The sequence below is a fragment of the Python bivittatus genome, unplaced genomic scaffold (assembly GCF_059951505.1).
Source record: "Python bivittatus isolate LINGU-HERP-01145 unplaced genomic scaffold, Pbiv_v1 ctg000850_np1212, whole genome shotgun sequence".
Classification (NCBI taxonomy): Eukaryota; Metazoa; Chordata; class Lepidosauria; order Squamata; family Pythonidae; genus Python; species Python bivittatus.
In genome coordinates, this window is record NW_028277112.1 from 24,220,358 (window position 1) to 24,244,007 (window position 23,650).

At 39.1% G+C, this 23,650-nt stretch overlaps 1 protein-coding gene across 4 annotated transcripts in view; it reads left to right on the plus strand.

Moving 5' to 3' along the window:
* The window catches only part of DMXL1 (Dmx like 1), a 122,792-nt gene that overhangs the window by 4,077 nt on the left and 95,065 nt on the right, over positions 1-23,650 (plus strand). For all 4 annotated transcript variants that reach the window (XR_015793851.1, XM_088130240.1, XM_088130238.1 and 1 more), the window contains exons 2-5: positions 12,645-12,770; positions 19,554-19,628; positions 21,278-21,356; positions 22,533-22,659. Coding sequence is in view for 3 of the 4 variants with exons in the window: in XM_088130240.1 (XP_087986366.1) it covers positions 12,645-12,770; positions 19,554-19,628; positions 21,278-21,356; positions 22,533-22,659 (407 nt within the window). In the remaining variant the exon portion in view is untranslated. The remainder of the gene's footprint in view (positions 1-12,644; positions 12,771-19,553; positions 19,629-21,277; positions 21,357-22,532; positions 22,660-23,650) is intronic.

Below are 23,650 nucleotides of genomic sequence, written 5' to 3' on the forward strand. Positions count from 1 at the left end.
TTGGTTGTGTAAAAAGTAAACCTATTGCAGCTATTCCACTTAGAGTAAAATTAGATGATAGTAGTCAATATATGCTAATTCCCATTTATCTCTCCAAGTTAGATATAAAGTAGGGTAGGGGTTTAACAGTAAACAGGCACAGGATCTTAAATCCCTCTCCCCCTTTTTTTTACTTGTTGATACTAAAAATGAATTGGGAATGGAGAAAATTATTAGAGCTGAGTTCAGGAACTTGATTCCATAGAAGTAAAAGTTAAGTGTGTTTTCCAACATATGTGATTTTTACTTTAAAACATCAAAAGCTATCTGTGTACTGTTTCTAGTTTGTCACTTCCACTTCTTTTTCACAGGAGACCTTGGATTAAAAACACAATTAAATAATGAGATTCCCTTCATACTAAATTTATCCTAATGTCAATAAGCAATAGACTATTATTTTATGTAGTTTTTTTAAAAAAACTTATTTTGTTGGTAATAAGATACCATTTCAGTATACTGTATGAAACCAAGTACTTAGTTAATTCAATATAACTGTAAGTCATAATTATGGCACATAAAAAGCTATAAAAGAAATAGATATGTGTTACAATTTTCAGCATATGCTATCACTGTCATCATGGTTTGTGCTATAATATATTGGTTTCCTGATAGAAACTGCATTGATGAAAATCATTGTTTTGAGTTTTTTATTTATGCTTGGAGTCAATGAAGATATGTAACCCAATACAAATTGGCTTAAAATTTGAAGATCCGTAGTAACATTTTCAATACCTGTTGTATTCCTGAAAATGTCAGATGAATGATTGATTCTGTAAATTAATTAAGCACCACGTGTGATAATAGCGATATTTTCACTCATCTATATTTATTATCATTAATTAACAATTGTTTTGTTTAAGTTGTTTGCTTAAGCCAACAACTTTTCTTATTCAAGGTTTGCCAGGGAGTTGATAAATTTTTATGCAGTGTGATTATCATTCAAGCTATATTTGCACAGTATTTGAAAGGATTGTGAAACCAACCAAATTCATGGCATAAGTCAAGTATTGCATTAGGGAAATAGAATAATATACCTGAATCATAGTAAAATTTTGTCTTTGAAAGAGGTGAAGAGGAAAAAGAACCCTAAAACTATATATCATATACAGTTAACTTAAAAGGGCTGGGTTGTAACCACAACTCATTAATGATTTGCCTAGTATGTACTTGAGAACCAGTTTGGTGTAGTGTTTAAGGTATCACCCTAGAAACTGGAGGACTGTGAGCTCTAGTCCTGCCTTAGGCATGAAGCCAACTGGGTGTCCTTGGGCCAGTCATTCTCTCAGCCCTAGGAAGCAGGCAATGGCAAAACACTTCTGAAATCCTGCCAAGAAAACTGCAGGGAGTTCTCTAGGCAGTCACCAGGAGTCAACACTGACTTGAAGGTGTGCGCACACACGCACACTCCACACACACCTCCACGCACCCCCACCCGCCCCCGCACACAGTACTTACATAGTTTCATATTTTAAAAGCGTATGAAGTATGTCATGGGACACAGTCATCTTACTATTGTAACCCAAGGTGGCTGCAGGTCTCTAAGGCAGTTTTTCTCTGCCCTAATGACTTTCAGGTTATGCAAGTCTCCATATTTCCAGCCATCATGGTCAGTGTCCATCCTAGTTTGGGCATTGGGCAATTGAAATATGTTTTAACTTTATCTGCAAAATTCCTCCTGCCTGACTATCTGAAGTCCTAAGTAAAGATGATAGGAATTGAAACTGGGACATTGTGCTTTGCAGAATGTTAAAAGTCCTCCACCATGTTTTTATTATGGCATCATCTTGTATTTTTCAAACAGAGAAGAACCTGACAGACCCTGAAGAACCAGAATTTTACAAGATGAACATAAGTATTGTTTACCAAATAATCCAAGAATATGTTAATGTCAACAGAAAGTAATCATTGATGGGAATACAAGGAAGCTTTTACCTCAGAAATAGCTTAGGGCATTTCTGCCTCAGAGGTGACTTGGAAGGCATTCATCTTAGATGAATTTTCTGCTGTGTCTTTCTATCTGCTTCATTGTGATAAATTTCTAACAGTACACAAATTAAAAGAGAGTACTGTATTGCAAGGGAAGAGAATAGATTTAACACTGGAATAAAATAGTCTCTTTTTAAGTCCTGAATTAAATTATCAATATATCACGGAAGATAAGGAAGATGGTAAAAGCAGTATAGTCAGCCATCACTTCAGCTAAGAATTACTGTATGAATTACTGTAGCTTTAATCTAGGACTGGTCTAAATTGACATGTGATACTAAAGATCTGAATATTTTCTAGATTTAATCGTTTCAGAGGGGACTAAATACTGGTGATATCCATGCATTATGTTATTCTTGGCTTGTTTTAATAATTATTTGGACATACCATCATGTCCAGGTTCATACAATACTAAGTCATCAACCATAATTTACAGATTGCAGTACCACTGTTGGCAGATCACATTGAAGTATGTTGATCTGTTTAGATTGATGCATGAACCAAGCCACTATTTGTTTAGTTTTAGGTTGGTATGGTCTGACAAAGAACTTGTTCATGTTAGAAGAAGGCAATATTTGTATGTTTGCCCTTCCCCTTGAAGGTCCCTGTGCCCCCTTAAAACTGCTTCAGAGATCTCACATGAAATGTTACTGAAATTTGAAAGATGAGAGTAAGTCACCTCATTTCTCCTGCTGGCTTTTTTTTTTTTTTTTTGGTCCCAATAGATTTTGGCACAAATTGAACTTGTTTGGTACCTAGCAATAATCACAAGTAAATATGCATCCATTTAGACTTCATATTTGTGTACTGCCTAGAGATGTAAAATTTCCAGAAATTTTGAAGCCATGAGAAAAAACCGTTTTTTTCCCCTGTATTTTTCCAGAAAAAATAGAAATTTTGGAAAACTTGAAAAGAAGTTCAGTGTGGAGTAGTTTTACAAATTGCGTGAAATGCAGTGTATATAAAAGTATTATGCTTGCAATAAAACAGGTAACCACCCCCCTTTCCCTCAAAAGCAACAAAAAAAGCAAGAAACCATCAACATAAAAAATAATCAGATTTGCCCCTTAGCACCAACAGCAAATAAAGTTAAGGTCCACCTCAATATTTAAGCTCCATAGAAGGTCTACCCTTTGAGTGATGCTTTTAAAAAAAAAGAAACAGAAGACAAACATATACATGCAGTTTATTCTATCTCATTTTCTGAACTACTGCTATCATTTTCTGTTTCTTCTTTCTCTTCCTCTTTGTCATTTTTCTCATGGACTTCTAAAAACTTTAGGTTTGCACGGATTGAAACAAGCTTTTCTACGCTTTCACAGGTCAGTTTGTTTCTTGATTTGGTATGAATATTACCAAACAAAGATCAGATTCTTTCACATGCAGCAGAAGATGCAGGAATCTGCAGTAAGTGAGATGCAAGAGGTGTCAGAGGTTGTGTGGTGCAGAGACCTTGCCACCATGTTGCAGGAGGGATATGTTTTGAAGAATCCCAGAATGCATTCCTGGCCCAAATCCCTGAAGATGTTCTATATTCTGCAACATTTGAAAGTACTTTTCCAACATCAAGTCCTAAGTGCGCAGCTTGTTTCGTAATCCAGTCAAATGCAGCAGCTGTGTTCTCATCACTCACACCACTGCCTTTGAATCTTGGATCCAGTAGATTTGCAGCAGCATGTATTGGATGGCAACAAAATTCTTCCCGTTTCTTAATATAATCTTTCACTTTACTTTTTTCAGCAGTTGTAAGTGGAGATGCACTTAGGTTTTCAAAAACAGATGTTTTTATCATAGCCATGTGGTTAGGAATTGCTGACAAAAGTGCAGTGTCTGATTCAGATGAACGGATTGCTGAAAAAATTGGTGTTAAAATCTGTAGGGAGTTCTGCAGCTGAACCCAAAACATGTCCTCATCAAGCACAGTGTTCCTTATATTTCTGGGAATTTTAAGATCCTCAATTATTACTGTTGCTTGAAGAGCTTCTTTGTTTTTTAGTAAACTTTCAAAGGAGATCACCACTCCACCCCAACGTGTTTTACTACTTCAGAGCTTCAGTGTCACTATTTTATTCTGTGCATTTTTTTTTCTTGCTTCTTCTTGAAGACTGTGAGTAGCTTTTACATATTTGATAACTTCTTTAGCTCTTCTATAAATCCTTTGAAGGGTGTCCAGTTTCATGAAGTCACTAAGAAGTAAGTTTAGTCCATGAGATGCACATTTTATTGCAGTAATATGTGGATACTTGTCCATTATGATTTCCCGTGCAGCTTTCATGTTACTTGCATTGTCAGTCAGCAAAGCAAATACTTTACCACTCTCAATTTTCTCTAAACTGCACATATTTCACTGCTGATATACTCTGCAGTATGTCTGTTCTCTCCAGTTTCAATGCTTCTATAAAAGACTGGTTGAGGTGTTGTTATCACAAAGTTGATGATTCCTTCTCCCTGAACATTTGTCCATCCATCTGTAAGTACTGCAAGACGTAGTGCTTCACTGATTTTTCCTTGTACAGATTCCATCACACACTCATATTCTGACTCCAAAAGAGGCTTGCTCAAGGAATGTCTGCTTGGCAAATGATACGATGGTCGTAATAATTTAAAAGCTTCCTGCCAATATGCATTTTCAGTTATTGACAATGCTGATCCAGAAGCATATATTGCTCTTTTATTGTATATTATTGTATTGTTGGTGGTTGTTTGGTATGGGTAAGGAATTTGTTGGGTGGGAAGCATGTATGGGAGGGCCTGGGACAGAGGAGGCCAGGGGAACAGTGGACTTGGGGGAGATACAAGGGTGGGGAGTGTTATTGGTACTGTTACGGGCAGAGGGAAATATGATGGGAATCTGGGGCTGGGACACGCTCAAAGAAATCTGGAACACTGAGAGTGATACCAGTGTCTGGCCCTCAGCATTCACCATCAGGACCAGGTAGACGGATTGTTGGTGGTCCTGGGCATGCATAACTGAGACTTGACTGGGTCCGGGAGGGCATTCCTCTCTCAAAAATATGCCTATCTGGGTTTCAGATTTGGCATCAGACACAACTTTAGTGAAGGGGAGTGGGTAGCTGTTGTCATTCACAAGTCACTGCAGGCTCTTAAAGGCTCTGCTCCGCAGCTTACTGGATGTGAGACTCTCTGGCTTAAGTTAGGCTGTCGGGAACAGTTGGGATTATTGCTGGTGTACTGCCCTCCCTGCTGCCCAGCATCATTCCTTCTTGAGCTGCTGGATTCCATTGTCAGGTTGGCAGTGGAGTCCCAGAGGCTGCTGGTCCTTGGGCACTTTAACCTGCCACCTGGCAGTGTTGAGTCCGAGGTGGCTCAGGAGTTCATGGCCTCCATGGTAACTATGGACCTATCCTAAATGATAGAAGGCCGAACACATTCCAGAGGATAAATGTCAGATCTGATTTTTATCTCGGGGCAGTCGCAGTGCGATTTGGCCTTCCAACTTACAGGGATCACCTACCTCCGCAGGGAGAGAAGGCCTGTTTGGCTGGCCCGCCCCAGGCTACTGATGAATCTTGTTGGGTTCCAGAGGGAGCTTGGGGGTTTTCCCGAGGACCTGTCAGGCACTTCAGCTGTGGCCTTGGCTGCACCCTGGAATAGTCCTGTGACAGAGGCCCTGGACTGGATTGCTCCTATTGGTCTCTCTCTGTGCACCAGTCTCAGGGTGCTCTTGGTTTTCTGAGGAGCTCTGAGAGATGAAATGCCAGAAGTGATGCCTAGAGTGCCATTTCAGAAAGACAGAAAGCAAATCCGATCAAACATGAGTAAGTGCCTATATTTGGGGCTGCATTGTGGTAATAAGGGTGGCGAAACGTCGCTATTTTTCTCCACCCTTATTCCATCCCCTGATAGCTGCCCAGCGGCCTTGTTCAGGGTGACCTATTCCCTATTGGGGAGGTCAGAGCCACAGGACTATCTCCAGGGTTGTACTGAGGAATATTCATGTTATGTGGCAGACAAAGTCGCTCATACTCACTCAGTTGGATTCTGGCTGGGCAAGTCCTACTGAGCTGCCCAGGGAACAGTCTTGTGATGTTATTTGGACTGAGTTTGATTCTGTTACACCTGAGAAAGTGGGTAAGGTCCTTTTGTCTGTCAGTCCAGCCTCCTGTTTGTTAGATTCTGGCCTCTGCTGGGTTGTTAAAGCAGCCCGGGAGGTGACCACAGGATGGGTTCATGCAGTGCTTTTGGCTTCTTTGGGAGAGGGGATGGTCCCACCAGCCTTGAAGGTGGTGGTAGTACACCCCCTCCTTAAGAGGTCATCACTGGACCCTTCCCTGTTGGAGAATTATTAGTCAGTTTCCAATCTTCCGTTTCTGGTGAAGGTTGTGGAAAAGATGGTTGGATGACAGTTACAGAGGATCTTGGAGGAAATAGATTATCTGGACCCATTTCAGTCTGGCTTCAGGCCAGGTACAGTACAGAGACAGCATTGGTCGCACTTGCTGATGACCTGGAGGAGCTGGGATGGGGGTGGTGCATCCGTCCTAGTGCTCCTGATATCTCAGCTGCTTTTGATATTGTCAAGCACAGTACCTTTCTGGACCAGCTGCGGGGGTTAGGAGTGGGAGGCACTATGCTTCAGTGGTTTACCTCCTTCAGCGGTCGGTTCCAGTCGGCGTTGACGGGTGAGTAATGTCCGTGGCCCCTCACGTGTGGGGTGCCTCAGGGCTCGATGCTCTCCCCTGTCCTGTTCAAACCACTGGGCGAAGCCATCCACCCATTTGGGGTGTGTAATGGTCAGTATGCTGATGATACTCAACTTTCATCTCCACCCCAAGAAGCACAGGTGAAGCTATCAATATATTGATCCAGTGTCTGGAGGCTGTTCAGGTCTGGATGGGACAGAACAGATTTCGGCTCAATCCTAACAAGACTGAGTGGCTATGGCTGTTTGGACCTCCTGGGTTGGGGATGTTACCATCTTTGGTCTTGAATGGGGCTGCATTTCCCCAGTCAAGACTGGTGTGCAAATTGGAGGTCCTTCTGGACTCACAGCTACTGCTTGAAGAGCAGATGGCAGCTGTGGACAGGAGGGCCTTTGCATAGGTTCATCTTGTGCACCAGTTATGCCCTTTCCTCGATAAGGAGCCCCTTCAGACAGTTACTCATGTCCTGGTCACCTCACAATTTGTTTATTGCAATGCGTTCTACATGAGGCTGCCCTTGAAGACCACCTGGAAGCTATAGCTGGTTCAAAATGCAGTGGTGCCTCTTGGTGTGCCCATGTGTCACCAACGCTATGCCAGCTACATTGGCTGTCACTTGGCTTCCGAGTGCAATTCAAGGTGCTGGTTATTACCTATAAAGCCCTGTATGGCATAGGGCCCGGATATCTGAGAGACCACTTATCTCCAACTGTTTCTGCCCGCTCAGTACAATCTAGCAGAGTTTGTGTGCCCCAGGTCCCCACCATTAGACATTGCCATCTTGTGGGACCAAGGAAGTGTGCCTTCTCTGTTGTGGCCTCCACCCTCTTGAACAGCATCCCCCCAGAGATAAGATGGCACGCTCTCTCCTGGGGTTCCGGAAAGCTTTGAAAACCTGGCTTTGGTACAGGCCTGAGGTTGATGTTTATTATTTGTTCAATGGCTCCTGTTCTGTGTTGTTGTTTTTGCCATCTGTTAGATTATTTTAGCCTGGGCTGTCTGTGTGATTCAATGTTTTTAGCTGTTTTTATGTTTTTCCTAGTTTTGTATGCCACCCAGAGTCCTTTGGAGTTGGGTGGCCAATAAATTTAAATCAATCAATCAATCAATCAATCAATCAATCAATACTTTAAGTTCCTAAACTTGTAATTAATTTTTTGTTTATTTGTTTAGAGTTGAAAATAAACTCACCCAATGAAGACTTCTCAAACCTGTTGTTCCTAAGATCTCTAATAGCTTTAGAATAGTTAATAGGCAATTTCTGAAAGTGATTAGAAAGTGAGGTTTGCGACCTTAGTGTCCTTTAAAAGTCTCCACTGCAGTTGTGAGCAAGATGGCTAATCCCATCATCTCCTGGCACTCAGACCCATGGAAAACCACTTTCCTATGGTCTCCTCGTGAGGAACAGCTGTCCAGAGCATATTTGGGCAATCTCCCGTCCTCTCCTTATCCAGAGAGATTCCAAGGAAGTGGTCTGCTCACTGGTTCCTTGGTCTTTGCCACAGTCATCAGCTCTGCTTTCACAGAGCCATATTCAATTCGGCATACCTCCCCCAGAAGTCCCAGGTTTTTTGGATTTTATTCTAATGAATTAGCATATCTGTGAAGTTTCACCACTGGTAATTGATTTAAATTCCCAGGTATTTGAATTAATGTTTTTGGAGATGTGCCAGAATTTGAAATAATAAATAACAAAATTATGTTTACAAATAATAATTTATAGCTCATTAATTACAAAACATAAAATATAAACTTATCAAACTGTGCATAGCATAATCCCCTTATGTGGTAAGGAGAAGGAGAGAGGTTATTACACCTTCAGATAACCAGGGCTGTGCCATGAAGGATTTTATATGTGATGATCAGGAACTTGAATTATTGCTGGAGGTACACTAATAATCAGCATATCTTGTGCAGCTGAAGTGTTACTTGGGTGTACTGCTGCATTCTGAACCATCTGTAGCTTCCAAGTGGTCTTCAAGGTCAGTCTCATCTAGAGCACCTTACAATGCTGTACACGAGGTGAATAGGGCATGAGTGACTTTTGAAAGGAGCTTTCCAGTCCAGGAAAGTGTGGAGTTAGCATACCAGATGAATTTGTGAGGAAGATTCTCCTGGCCACAGCTGCTACCTGCTATTTGAGCAGAAGCTGAGAATCCTGGAGGATCCCCAAATTGTATGCCAATTCTGTATGGGGAAGTACCACCCCATCAAGAACAAAAGATAAAGAATTTATTGCATCAGGAGAATCATGTACCCATACCGACTTGATTGTGTCAGGATTGAGTTCAAACCTTTTCTTTCTCATCCACACCTGAACATCCTTGAGGCACTGGGGCAAGACTCTTGCTCAACCAAGAGTCAAGATATACCACTGAGTATCATCAGCACCCTGATTATTCCAGATCCCATGACAACAGATGACCTCACCCAATGGTTTAGTGTAGATATTAAACAGGAGAAGCAAGAGCTTCAAGCACTGAAGCATGATTCAGACAAGAAGCTCTGGGCTTAACTCCCCCCTTCTGTCACACTGTCTGCAGCTGGCTATGGAAAAAGGAGGAAAAGCACTACAACACTATGTCTCTCACTCCCAAACCCTGTAGCCAGTTCAGAAGGATCTTCAGATGATATTGAAAGCTACTGAGAGATCAAGAAGAACCAGGATGATCATACCATTACCATCTCGGTTCCAGCAAAAGTCAAAAAACAAGTGCAATTGGTGCTGTCTCCACATTATGTCTTGACCTAAATCTGACTGAAATAGATCCAGATAATCCCCTTCTTCCAGAGCCCTTTGGAGTCATAATTCAACTACCTTTCAACAACCTTCCCTGCAAAGGGTAGGTGAAAGATTGATGAAAATATCCAGAACTGCTGAGTACAGCAATGGCTTCTTGAAGAGAGGATATACCATTGCTTCCTTCAAGGCAAGTGGAACTACCTCCTCTCTCAAGGGTGAATTTACCCCCATGTGGATATTTGGCATATGGTTTTTAATGGCCTGGCATGGTTGCAGTTCTGCTGGTGTGAGTTGGCATATGGAGTGAGAAAAAGGGAGAAGCAGCTCAGTTCTGGCCTAGAAGGGCAGCTGTGCTGTCATGAGGGCTGATAAGCTGACCTGGCTGCTAGCCAGGGCGCTTGTGGGAAGATGTAGAGACAGCAGTCCCATTGATTCAGCCTGGTATATAGGTGTTGGGGACTAGAGCCCTGCAAGGGGGATGTACCCACCTCCTTAGTTGCTAGGGGAAATGCTGCTGATCTGACTAAAAGTTGAAGAGAGAAAGAAGGAGAGGAGAGAAAAAGGCTGTGAAATGGAGTGGCTGGAGAGAAAAGTTGGGGAGCGAAGTTATGAGTGTGTGCAGAGCAGTTGCTGGTTCCTGGTCAGGGAGGTAGAAAAAAGGTCCATGGGTAGCTTCCCTGGAAGAAGGAAAGTGAAGACCCAGAGAGAGATCTTCTACCAAGGCCTGAGATGGGAAGGAAGGAGTTGTTGGTTGTTGGTAAAGCCCTGGTTTCTGGGAAAGGATTGTGCAGAAGACCCTGAGAGAGGTCCTTCCCCCAACAAAGAAGCAGTAGATATTTAGCTGAGCAGATCCAGGAGAAAGTCAAGTCATGCTGAGCACACTATAGTGAATCCAGCCTACTCTTTTCCTTTCACTCTCTGTTTTGATAAGCCCAGAAGCTGGGCAGGGAGTTAGAGTGAAAGGGGGAGGAATCAGGAGAGCTAGATGGGGATAGTCTCTGGGAGGGAGACCTAAGGGGAAACCTGACACCAGGTGAACACCAGGATTGTATTGTATATACCTGTTGTAAATACTTGTACGTTGCTTCACTGTAAATAATAAAAAATGTATAAAAGACTGTGTCAGTTGCCTTCCTTGCAAACCAAAGCACACCTCCAGTTCAAAAAAGCTCATCACTCTATGACAGGATCCAACAGCATGTTACTTCCTGGGAGGCCTTAATCAACCAGAATGGACATAAATCTAATAAACGGATGGCTGGACCAATGGTTGTGAAGATCCTCTCCACTTCTTTAAGAGTCACAGGATCAAGCACTTCCCTAGTAACAGGCAAGAGTATATCTCAGCCAATTCAACAGGACCTGCCCAGTCAAACTCACAGTGGATCTGAATGATTTTATTTGCCAGATTTCACAGCAGCCCTGCAGATATTCATGTGACCTATCCTTCCCCAGCAGGGCTGCTAGCTGGCTATCAGCTAATGCAATAGAAGCAGAAAAATAACTTTATTTAGCTCCTCTTATTGCCACAATGTAATTCCTAAGTGGGGCTTTTGCACATGTCTGGTTGGTTTTTTTCTTCATCATTTTCCAATAACACTCTAGGCATCTCTTCTGTCATTTCATCTGCCAAAGCCCTTCAGGAAGCCCCATGGGATTGATGAACAGGGTGAGACCATATGAGCGCAATCTGATTCAAGGCTCTTGTCATATACCCATTCCAGGTGAAGATTAAAGCCTCTAACTGCCCACCAGTTCCCCAGGAAAAACCCCAAGCAGCCTTTGAAACCTATCCAAGGCCATTAGTCACCTTGAATAAACTGAACAAATAAATCCTACTTCCCTGCCATGCCTGAGCTGATCTGCTTATGATAAATAATTTCATGGTTATAGGACTATCATTATTTATTTAATCTTTGAAATTGCACATTATTCCTCTGGTGGTGTCACAGGGATGGGACTGGAAGGGTTTGTTTGACCTCAGTTAACTATTGTAGTATTAAGCCCAAATCTTAACTGAGGGAGATTAAATCATAATCTATAATTTTGAAGTTAGTTTGATTCAGTTTACCATAGCTATGCTAGCCTCAACATGAACAAATGTTTCTAAATTACTTCTAGGTATATTAGAATAGGACAAAGAAGCGAAAGTGTAAGTGTGTAATCTTTCCTACATCTTGATTTTCTAAATCATTGTTTATTAAATCTGTACATAGTCAGGGTCTTGCCTGAGACACACATTGGTTGCAGTAATGAGGATATAGATATGTCAATTTATTTAATTCAAATTATTTATGTTTACAAGCCCAAATCTATTTTAAATGAACTATTTTGAACTGTAGTTTTTGTAAGAAAATATTGTATTTCTTTGATTACAATAAGGTGAAAACGGTAACCTTACGTATAGCCAATTTATACAATAATGTCATTGAAAGAGTATTTCATAAATGTAATAGATAATAGTTTGACATTTCTTCCTCTCTTCTTTACTAGGCAATTGGTTCTAATGGCCTTTTTGATGGGAAGATGGGAGTATATAGGAAAATGTAGAATGTGCTCTATGACATCAAATCTTTGTCATGAATTTTATTTTGAATGTGTAGAGACTTATGCATTTGTATATGTGTATAAATTATTTGTATAAATATATACATGTGTATGTATGTATGTATGTATGTATGTATGTATATATATATATATATATATATATATATATATATATGGACAAAACTGGTCATTCACTGCCTCCTGATGATCAAGTGATATGTAAAAACCACAGGAATGTATACTCAAATAGCTTCCTCCCGCCCCCGTGGTGGAGTCATAAACCACCAGTGTGGGGGCATGTCATATATAACAGCTCTGTTTCTAATCTGAGAGCTCATACAAGGAAGGTTGTATACTGCTCATAGATAGTACATTTGTCCTTTGTAATTATAGCTTGATGAAACTGACATAAGATAAAAATTAAAGGTATTCAGGGAGGAGACATACGTTATAAAATAGTTCACATAGCTGCTGAAAAACTCACTTTTTTGTTTAGATTAGTGATAGATTATTAAGGTAATATTCCTTTGCATTAGGAAGAGGACTAAAAGTTCATATGTAGTCTGAATTGCAGACACTAATTATTTAATTGTTCCTTTCTTTGGGCTGTTAACAAAAAATAAAAATGACAATTATTTAATTAACTTTCCTTTTTTTCCCTATAGGCATATGCATCAGGATGTGACATTGTAATACTGGGGACAGATTTTGAAAGATTACAAATAATTCCTGGAGCAAAATATGGAAATATACAAGTGGGGTGTGTAGATTGCTCTATGCAGCAAGGGAAGGTAAGTAATTATGGTACTTAGGCTATATTCTAATTTTCTGTATAATATGATAGTCTATAGTAAGGGTATATCAAATTATTTAAGTACTTGCTATTGGGAGTCATTCACATGGACCTATACTTAAACAGATAAAACGTTCTTGCTGTTCTGAGTACCCAGTTCTGTTTCTAGACTCAGATGTCTTTGTTAATAATTATGTAATCCATTCCTATATGCGTATTGAGTAAAGTGAGGACAAAAGTGCTTCACAACAGCTTGGTTTCCAAATTACACTGAGACAAAGATTGTTGAGTAAGCCAAAATGGCTGAATGCATACAACATAAGACAAAACCAACAACATGATGGCCTAGTACACATGTGAATGCTGTAACAGAGAGGGTAAAACATTTTTGTTAACATGTAACACTTTAATAGGATTACATGGCTGAAATCCTGTGTGATTTCATGCAAGAACACTGAAATGGGAGATTTTGGCCTTTAAAAAATACCTTTCTTCCACAAATACTATTTAAGACTGTTTAATATCAAAGAATGCATCATTGCTGACTACTGATCTGAGCCCTTCTCTTTTCGTTCATGACAAGGTTATTTAAAAGGCAGCTGTGTCAAAATTAACATCTTGAAGTAAAGGTTTGACTGAATTTCCTGCTATTTCAAATTGGATCTCCATTGGGTATCCCTGGACACTTCCATTTATGCCTTAGGGCTACCTTCCCTAGCTGAATTTTTCTTTTGGGACTGGGTAAATCATCATGACAACTGTATTGTGAATGGGCAAACCCCTTCTGTATTATGGTCACAGCAGCCATGACATGCTTTGCAACTTCTGAATTATATTAGCATGCTGTGCAAATCTAACACTGTATACTGTAAATGAGGATGGCCTTGAGTTTCCTTGTCTCAGCCAAACATTAGTTTCTGTTTTATCTTGCTATATGTTTGTGAAAAGATTTGGTTAATAATGCATCTTTCCTCCTTTTTCTTATATCTGGAAGTGCATAGGTTTAGGAAGAGAAAGGACTTCTGGAGAAGATATTAATTTATTCATGCTAGTGAACTTGTATATTTCTTCCTCTTAGAAAGCAGTTTAAAGCCTTTTGACACCAACCAGTGGAAAAGTTCCAACACAGTTTAAGGTTTTGAACTCACATGACCTAAAATTCAACAAATTTGCTCTAGGTTTGTGGAGCAATCTGGATTTGAAGGGAAAAAATTGTTTAGAAGGTGCAAGGGCACTTTATCACACCTATGGGCAACTTCTTAAAAAAACTGCATCTTTCCTAGGCTCACATGGTTGTTGCTGAGTGAGCACAGAAAAAGATGTATTTGATTGAAGGTGTCAACAGATGTTATATGTGCATCTATACATGCTCCCAGCCAGCTTTTCCCCTTTCAATGCAGATAGCTACACAATCCTGCTTTGTTCTCCCTTATTAAGAGCCACATACATTTCATTGTAGAATCTGTGTTAAATGCTTGTGAGGAAAAATAGAAAAATGGAATGTGCTTAATGCTTTTATCCTGTGGTGGAAGAGAAAAACCAGAATCCTCAAAGTTTTGATGTGGCTACTTTGATATATATTGAAGTCTTATGAGATGTATGCACATGCCCAGAACTCCTTAGGAGGGCTTGGGTACAATCATGCCAAGCCTATGAAAAGCAGCTCTGGAAGCGTGCTTTGCTTATGAGTAAAGTGCCTCACTGAATTATTTGAACAACCCTAGTACAATAATATGTGTTCAATTCATCATTTTTATATTGTGAGTTTCAGTTTGATTCGTTCTTGGCCCAGCTTCTTACCCTCAAAAAAGCAGAAAACAAAAATGAAAATTTCTGTTTGATTGGTCCTGCAGTTTCTAGAGAGATTTCAGCAATTTATATCATGATCAGAAATTAAAAAGCATATTTTTAAAGAATGAATATAAGTGTGTAGATTATTTATATACATTAAAAAGTCCCATTTCAATAATGTAAAATAATTTATTCATTTTAGTTAATACCTAAACTGTTAATCTAATACACTGATACATAATTACAGTCATGTGAAAAAGAAAGTACACTCTCTTTGAGTTCTATGGTTTTACGTATCAGGACATAATAAAAATCATCTGGTCCTTAGCAGTTCTCAAAAGTAGGTAAATACAACCTCAGATGAACAACAACACATGGCATATTACACCATGTCATCATTTATTTTACAAAAAGAAAGCCAAAATGGAGAAGCCATGTGTGAAAAACTAAGTACACCCTTACTGCTTCCATAGTAGTAGCAGCCAAGTGCTGCTAATCAAATGCCCTTGATCAATTGATCATCAGCAAGTGTGGCTACCTCTATAAAAGCCGGTTTTAGGAGTTTGCTGATCTCGAGCATTGAGGTGTGTGTTAACACAATGTCAAAGAGTAAAGACATCAGCAGTGATCTTAGAGAAGCAATTGTTGCTGCCCATCAATCTGGGAAGGATTATAAGGCCATTTCCAAACAATTTAAAGTCCATCATTCTACAGTGAGGAAGATTATTCACGAGTGGAAAACATTCAAGACAGATGCCAATCTTCCCAGGAGTGGACATCCCAGCAAATTCATCCCAAGGTCAGACCGTGCAGTGCTCAGAGAAATTGCAAAAAATCCAAGAGTTACATCTCAGACTCTGCAGGCCTCAGTTAGCATGTTATATGTTAAAGTTCATGACAGTACAATTAGAAAAAGACTGAACAAGTGTGGTTTGTTTGGAAGGGTTGCCAGGAGAAAGCCTCTTCTTTCTAAAAAGAACATGGCAGCACGGCTTAGGTTTGCAAAGTTGCATCTGAACAAATCACAAGACTTCTGGAACACTGTCCTTTGGACAGACGAGACCAAAGTGGAGATGTTTGGCCATAATGCATAGCACCACGTTTGGCGAAAACCAAACACAGCATATCAGCAGAAACATCTCATACCAACCATCAAGCACAGTGGTGGAGGGGTGATGATTTGGGCTTGTCTTGCAGCCACAGGACCTGGGCACCTTGCAGTCAATGAGTTGACCACGGACTCCTCTGTATACCAAAGTACAGTGGGGCAAAAAAGTATTTAGTCAGCCACCAATTGTGCAAGTTCTCCCACTTAAAAAGATGAGAGAGGCCTGTAATTTTCATCATAGGTATACCTCAACTATGAGAGACAAAATGGGGGAAAAAATCCAGAAAATCACATTGTCTGATTTTTAAAGAATTTATTTGCAAATCATGGTGGAAAATAAGTATTTGGTCAATATCAAAAGTTCATCTCAATACTTTGTTATATATCCTTTGTTGGCAATGACAGAAGTCAAACGTTTTCTGTAAGTCTTTACAAGGTTTTCACACACTGTTGCTGGTATTTTGGCCCATTCCTCCATGCAGATCTCTTCTAGAGCAGTGATGTTTTGGGGCTGTCGCTGGGCAACACGGACTTTCAACTCCCTCCAAAGGTTTTCCATGGGGTTGAGATCTGGAGACTGGCTAGGCCACTCCAGGACCTTGAAATGCTTCTTACGAAGCCACTCCTTCATTGCCCGGGCGGTGTGTTTAGGATCATTGTCATGCTGAAAGACCCAGCCACGTTTCATTTTCAATGCCCTTGCTGATGGAAGGAGGTGTTCACTCAAAATCTCATGATACATGGCCCCATTCATTCTTTCTTTCACACGGATCAGTCGTCCTGGTCCCTTTGCAGAAAAACAGCCCCAAAGCATGATGTTTCCACCCCCGTGCTTCACAGTAGGTATGGTGTTCTTTGGATGCAACTCAGCATTCTCTCTCCCCCAAACACAACGAGTTGAGTTTAGACCAAAACGTTCTACTTTGGTTTCATCTGACCATATGACATTCTCCCAATCCTCTTCTGGATCATCCAAATGCTCTCTAGCAAACTTCAGGCGGGCCCGGACATGTACTGGCTTAAGCAGGGGGACACATCTGGCACTGCAGGATTTGAGTCCCTGGCAGCGTAGTGTTACTGATAGTAGCCTTTGTTAATTTGGTCCCAGCTCTCTGCAGGTCATTCACTAGGTCCCCCTGTGTGGTTCTGGGATTTTTGCTCACCATTCTTGTGATCATTTTGACCCCACAGGGTGAGATCTTGCATGGAGCCCCAGATCGAGGGAGATTATCAGTGGTCTTGTATGTCTTCCATTTCCTAATTATTGCTCCCACAGTTGATTTCTTCACACCAAGCTGCTTGCCTATTGCAGATTCATTCTTCCCAGCCTGGTGCAGGTCTACAATTTTGTTTCTGGTGTCCTTCGACAGCTCTTTGGTCTTGGCCATAGTGGAGTTTGGAGTGTGACTGTTCGAGGTTGTGGACAGGTGTCTTTTATACTGATAACAAGGTCAAACAGGTACCATTACTACAGGTAACGAGTGGAGGACAGAGGAGCCTCTTAAAGAAGTAGTTACAGGTCTGTGAGAGCCAGACATCTTGCTTGTTTGTAGGTGACCAAATACTTATTTTCCACCATGATTTGCAAATAAATTCTTTAAAAATCAGACAATGTGATTTTCTGGATTTTTCCCCCCATTTTGTCTCTCATAGTTGAGGTATACCTATGATGAAAATTACAGGCCTCTCTCATCTTTTTAAGTGGGAGAACTTGCACAATTGGTGGCTGACTAAATACTTTTTTGCCCCACTGTATTCTAGAGTCAAATGTGAGGCCATCTGTCTGACAACTAAAGCTCAGCCAATGTTCGGTCATGCAACAGGACCATGATCCCAAGCACACCAGCAAATCTACAACAGAATGGCTGAAAAAGAAAAGAATCAAGGTGTTGCAATGGCCCAGTCAAAGTCCAGACCTCAAACCAATTGAAATGCTATGGTGGACCTCAAGAGAGCTGTGCATAAACAAATACCCGCAAACCTTAATGAACTGAAGCAGTGTTGTAAAGAAGAGTGGGCCAAAATTCCTCCACAACTATGTGAGAGACTGATAAAGTCATACAGAAAACAATTACTTCAAGTTATTGTTCGTAAGGTGGTTCTACAAGTTATTGAATCAGAAGGTGTACTTAGTTTTTCACACATGCTTCTCCATTTTGGCTTTCTTTTTGTAAAATAAATGATGACATAGTGTAATATGTTATGTGTTGTTCATCTGAGGTTGTATTTACCTACTTTTGAGAACTGCTAAGACCGGATGATTTTTATTATGTCCTGATATGTAAAACCATAGAATTCAAAAAGGGTGTACTTTCTTTTTCACACTACTGTATTTAATAAGTTATTTTTAAGAACACTTTAGTGCTTTAATTTTTTTTCAAGCAGTTCAGTATTTTCATTTCAAAAAATTGATATTTAATTTTATTAATCAATTTTATTTTTAATTTTGTCCCCTTAATGAAACTTTAAATATTTTGTGGTTTCTTTCTCCTGTATTTTGAATATAATTAATTATCACTGAAGATTTCTCAAAAGTTGCTTTACTACCTGATACACTGAGAAGTATGGTGTTTATAGTCTCTGCTTTCACTATATGGTATTTTTGTTCTACTTGTTGTTGTGTCTACTTTAGATTCTTTGTTATTTTGATGAAAATTGAGTTGGCATTTTTAGATCATGTTGGTGTGTAGATTGTTCAGAATTACATTTTTTCCAGCGATTCTGCAAAAATAGCATTATATGAAACATTTTTTTTAAATCACAGGTGTCTGTGAAATAAATTATACACAAAAGCAAAAGTGAACTTTTTAATGCATCAGCATGAATCTTTGGTCATAGTAGCTGGGTGTGATGGAATATTGTATATAATGTGAAATGGAAGGATCTCTGGTTCTCCATTTGTGCATTAAACTCTGTTGAAGAAATCTGTGGTGATGGTTTTATTATTTCAAGTTAATGCATTTAAATATTTTTCAATTTGCTAAAAATGTCTGTGTGTTTAATTTCCAATCTGCTTGTTGATAAACTACAGGTAGTCCTCGACTTATGATCTCAATTAGGACTGGAAATTATGTCACTAAGTGATGCGGTTGTTAAGTGAGTTGTGCCCAATTTTACAACCTTTTTTGCCACAGTTGGTAAGCAAATTACTGCAACTGTTAAGCAATTCATGCAGCCGTTAAGCAAATCCAGCTTCCCCCATTGACTTTGCTTGTCAGAAGCCCCCTGGGAAGGTCGCAATGGCGATCATGTGACCCTGAAATGCTGCAACTGTTGTAAATACATGCTGGTTGCTGAGCCCCTCAGGCTTGATCACGTAACCATGCGGACACTCTGACAGTCATAAGTGCAAGGACTGGTAATAAGTCACTTTTTTCAGTGCCATCGTAACTTCGAACAGTCAAACGAATGGTCATAAGTTGAGGACTACCTGTATTTTTATTATTTTACTCTTACGTATATATTTCAGATATGCTTATAATATGTATACATCTTATATGCATATATATAGAAATATATATGTATTAACTTTACTCTTCTTTATTATCTTTATATCTAAAGCAATATTCCCTCACCCCTGCAATTTTTATTTTCTGTATGGGTTAAACTGTAATGTAAGAGCAGACATCCTGTTGCTGTTCTCAGTGCTTCACTCAATCTGTTCTGGAGAAGGTAGGAATATATCCTTTTCTGATTTATTGTTTGTTTTATGCTGAACACCACCCAGAGTCATGCTGTTTGAGTGGGACTGCCTTATAAATCTTAACAAAAAATAAGTAGGTAATTTTTTTTACCTGACATGACTGAATATACTTCTGTGCCTTACAATTCTATGAAATGGAGACTACAAAAACTGCTGATTTAAACTGCAATTTGTTTTAGATTGCAGCTGCTTATGGAAATATAATTTGTATTTTTGAGCCAGTCAAGCATCTAAAGCAGAAGAATCATGATTCTGTAAGTGATTCATCTTTTCTGTCCTGTTAAGTAATTATATATGTAATGTCATTTGCTTTGATTATTTCTGAAACCTAGCAAACTTTGAGTGGGTTATTAATAATTACACACATTTCCTTGAAATCATAATGGTGTGCATGATACTCAGACTTCACAAGAACTATATTGTTGCGTTCAGTTTAAGTTGGTATTTATATGGAGTTTTGGTCAGGCTAATTTATTTGATTGATTTTATTTTTATATTGTCCAGTGTTGGCATGGTTATTGAATAGCAAGTGATGGCCTTCAGTTCTGAGGCTAGCATGTGTTGCTGTTTAGCTCCCATCGTTTAGATAAGTAGAAACTACTTGACAAGGAAGATACAGTACAGCATTATAGAAACCATAGAATTAGCACCAGGCTTGTGTAAACTGTCTGAAAAAAGTCAGCTTTCTTAAAGTAGTTTGGTGGAAAAGGAGAAAGGAGGTGTAGGAACTGTTTGCTGTGTAAATTAAGTTTGTATTCAGACTTAAAGGTAAAGATTATATTGAGAAGAGCTAATTTTTTAATGATTACATGGACAGTTTTCATAACTACAGTGTAGTATACTGTTGCCAACTTTGGCATTTTTTTTCTTTTTTCTTTTCTTTCTTTGCCTATAGTTCTGGAATTTCCAGGTGGTCTCCCATCAAAGGATTAACCTGGACAGGTTACAGGGAGCATTCTAGGGAGTGGAAAGTTTAAGTCACATTTGGTATGACTGCCTCATCTTAATACTAAGATGACTGAACCATCTTAGCCATTTATTTATTCCATAAAAGAATATCTCAGGTGTCCTGAAAACTAAAAATGGTGACCATGGAGTGCAAAGCACTGGATTGTTTGGCTTATGTGACTGCAGGTTCTTTCATGTTGCAATACTGATTACTGCTTTTCAATTATATTTCAAAATTAATTGTCCACATGATGGGTTTTTAATGAATTTACTTAAAATAAATGCCTTGGAAGATACCAAAATGAAGCTAGAGTTCTTCAGAGGGGAAAAAAAAATCAGAGCCACATTCACTGTAAAGTATCCTCTGAGCGCTAAAGATGAATGTTTTCCAAGTTTACTCATTGGAGCTAGATAATTGGAAGAAATTGACAAGATAGTAGTTATTTCCTCAAATGCTTAAACAAGAAGCTTGTATAAATGAATAACTGACACACTGCAAAATAGAAGGAACCTCGCAGCACATGCTTCTACGCTGAAATAAACTTTATTTAATTCAATGGGACCCATTCCAAGATCAATATATATTGAATTGTAACAATCAAAGTTTGCTCTTAATAAGGTCCATTCTGTGGACTAGATTAACATGTTTGTCTGACACCTTTTATGTGAATGGTCTCTTACACAAGTCAACACTTACTATTTTGTCTTATTTGCACTTGTTTTTAGTGTTTTTCTTACTATGATAATGGGTAACCAGAAATATAGCTTTCTTTCCATTTATGTTAAATGTTTATGTTAAAAGAGTACAAAAGTTTAAAAACATCTTTTGCATATCAGTATTCTGGTACAAATGGTTAAAACAGATTTGATAATACTTCTGTTAGATTTATTACAAATTTTTAATCAAGATTTTCAATTGATTACATGCTAGACTAAGCATTTTATGTGATTTTAGGGACTATCTTATCAGTGGCAGAATTCAGATCAGATTTGCTTGGAACATGTTGTGCATAATTTAACTTGGGATCCTACAGGTAAGGAAAAATACTTCCTTTCAGTTTTCACTCTGATCTAGTTCTATTTTAAACATTTTTAATCACTTTTCAATAAATTTCCAGATGCTCTACATTATCAAGACAAGGCAACTAGTGTATAAGATAAAGCTATATATGCACATATATATGTATGTATGCATATTTTACTTTAATTCTTTGAGATATTTCCCCCAGCTCTATAAACTGAAACAGTTCTGATATATAAAGTTATAAAAAAGTAGAACAATTAACATCTAGAATTTTAAAAAGGTTTTTCACAGGTATGTTGCCAGAAGCAGTTTACTTGTTTATCATGTAAGCCTTCATTTTCAATTAATGTAGGTCAGTGTTTCTCAACCTTAGCAACTTTAAGCTGTGTGGACTTCAAGTCCCAGAATTCCCCAGCCAGCCATGCTCTAGGCTGCTCTAGGTTTTCAGCTCAGATCTATTTCACTTGCCCCACCGCCACACATAGACACTTTGATGCTCCTTTGTTTATCTTGTAAATGGATTATTTATATTTTAAATATTTATGATACTTTAGAAAATTGATTATAGGAAGAGGATGTTAGAAATATTTGGATGTATAGACTGCAAAAATATATACACAAAATAAATTGGTATTTATATTATTTTAATATATATACTTAACGATGGAAACTCCAATGCTATATATTGGAATTTCAGTGTTACTTCATCAGTATTTTAATTTTATAAACATCCTTTCACCTTTATATCCATGTAAGGTAATCTTTTACTCAATATTATGCACACCTGTTTATAAGGCACCTAAAAATTACAAATAATTGAATGTGGTATAGTTAGAGTAGCTATATGTAGAGAGAACCAAACTATCTTTTATTTTCTTCCAAACGATAACCAATATAAACAGAGATTCGGATTCATATTTCACATAACTGATTACAGCCTACAATTCAAAAATTTTTATGGGAGAAAAAGGAATAATTTTCTTAAAGTGAAACATACTTGCTAGGTTTTTTTTTTTTTTTAACTACATCTCCATCCATCCATCCATCCATCCATCCATCCATCCATCCATCCAATATGGATAGATACCATTGTTTCATGTTACGTAGTTCAAATTTTTCATCTAAATATTGTGAATTCCATAGCTGGATTTAAACAAATCTGTGCTTTCTAATTTGAAAAATCTAGGCTCTCGTCTATTGACTAGTTCCAGTTGTTTGCAACTTTGGTCTAATGTCAGTTTTGAAAATCTATCAGAAGATGAAAATCGTGAAAGAGCTGATTCTCAGAACTGGAGAATCATCTGGCAGAGCAAGTAAGAAATATATAAATATTGACTTAATCATGTTTTAAAGTGGATTTGAGTTGTGGTTTAGCCTAAGATAGTAAATGTTGCTTTTTAGAAAATACAGTGAGAAACTGCATTTGATTTTATAACCTATAAGATTATACTGGAGATTCCTATCTTAGTGTATAGTACTTCTGCTTTCCATTTTCCAAAAAATACATAGCAAAAGAAACTCTACCATGCTATGCATGGAGTTCCAGTATTTGCAGTAGCATCCAAAAACAAAACAAAACAAACATGTCCTAATTTAATGTTCAGACATCCCTTAGTCATGTAATAACTGGAATGCTTAATCTGGGTTTAGCCTTTGTAAGATCCTCAAACACATGCATGGTACATGGTATTTGTCTGACAGCAATAAAAGGCAGTGAACTACAGTAATAATAACAGTAATGAACTACAGGTAGTCCTTGACTTACAACGGCAATTGGGACCAGAATTTCCATTGCTGAGTAATGCAGTCTAAAGCACGACTGTGTCACCTAGCGATGGCAATCCCTGCAGTCCCAGTTGCCTTTATTAACTGAATCCCACTGTTGTTAGGCAAGGCAACTTCCTGCCTGCTTCCCACAACCAAAGTCTTTGGGGAAGCCAGCAGGAATTTGCAAGTCCCAGGCCCACAGGCAGGTAAGTGGCTACTGCCAGATGAGGAAGGAATCGAAGGAGTGGGCGGGAGGGTGGGGGAGGTTGTACGAGAGGTACAGTGTGAGTGCATGAGGGTGCAAGGAGTTGCATGAGAGGCACCACGTGGGTCGGGGTTGGTGCGCAAGGGTGTGATGGGGTGTGAGAGGTGCCACACAGGTCGGGGAGGGTGCAAGGGGGTGCACAAGAGGTGCTACGCAGGTTGGGGAGGATGCGCAGGGGTGTGCAAGAGGTGTTACACAGGTCGGGGAGGATCCAAGGGGGTGCACGGTGCAGCTCAGGGATAGTGTGCAGAGGTGTGTGTGTGGCCGTGCAG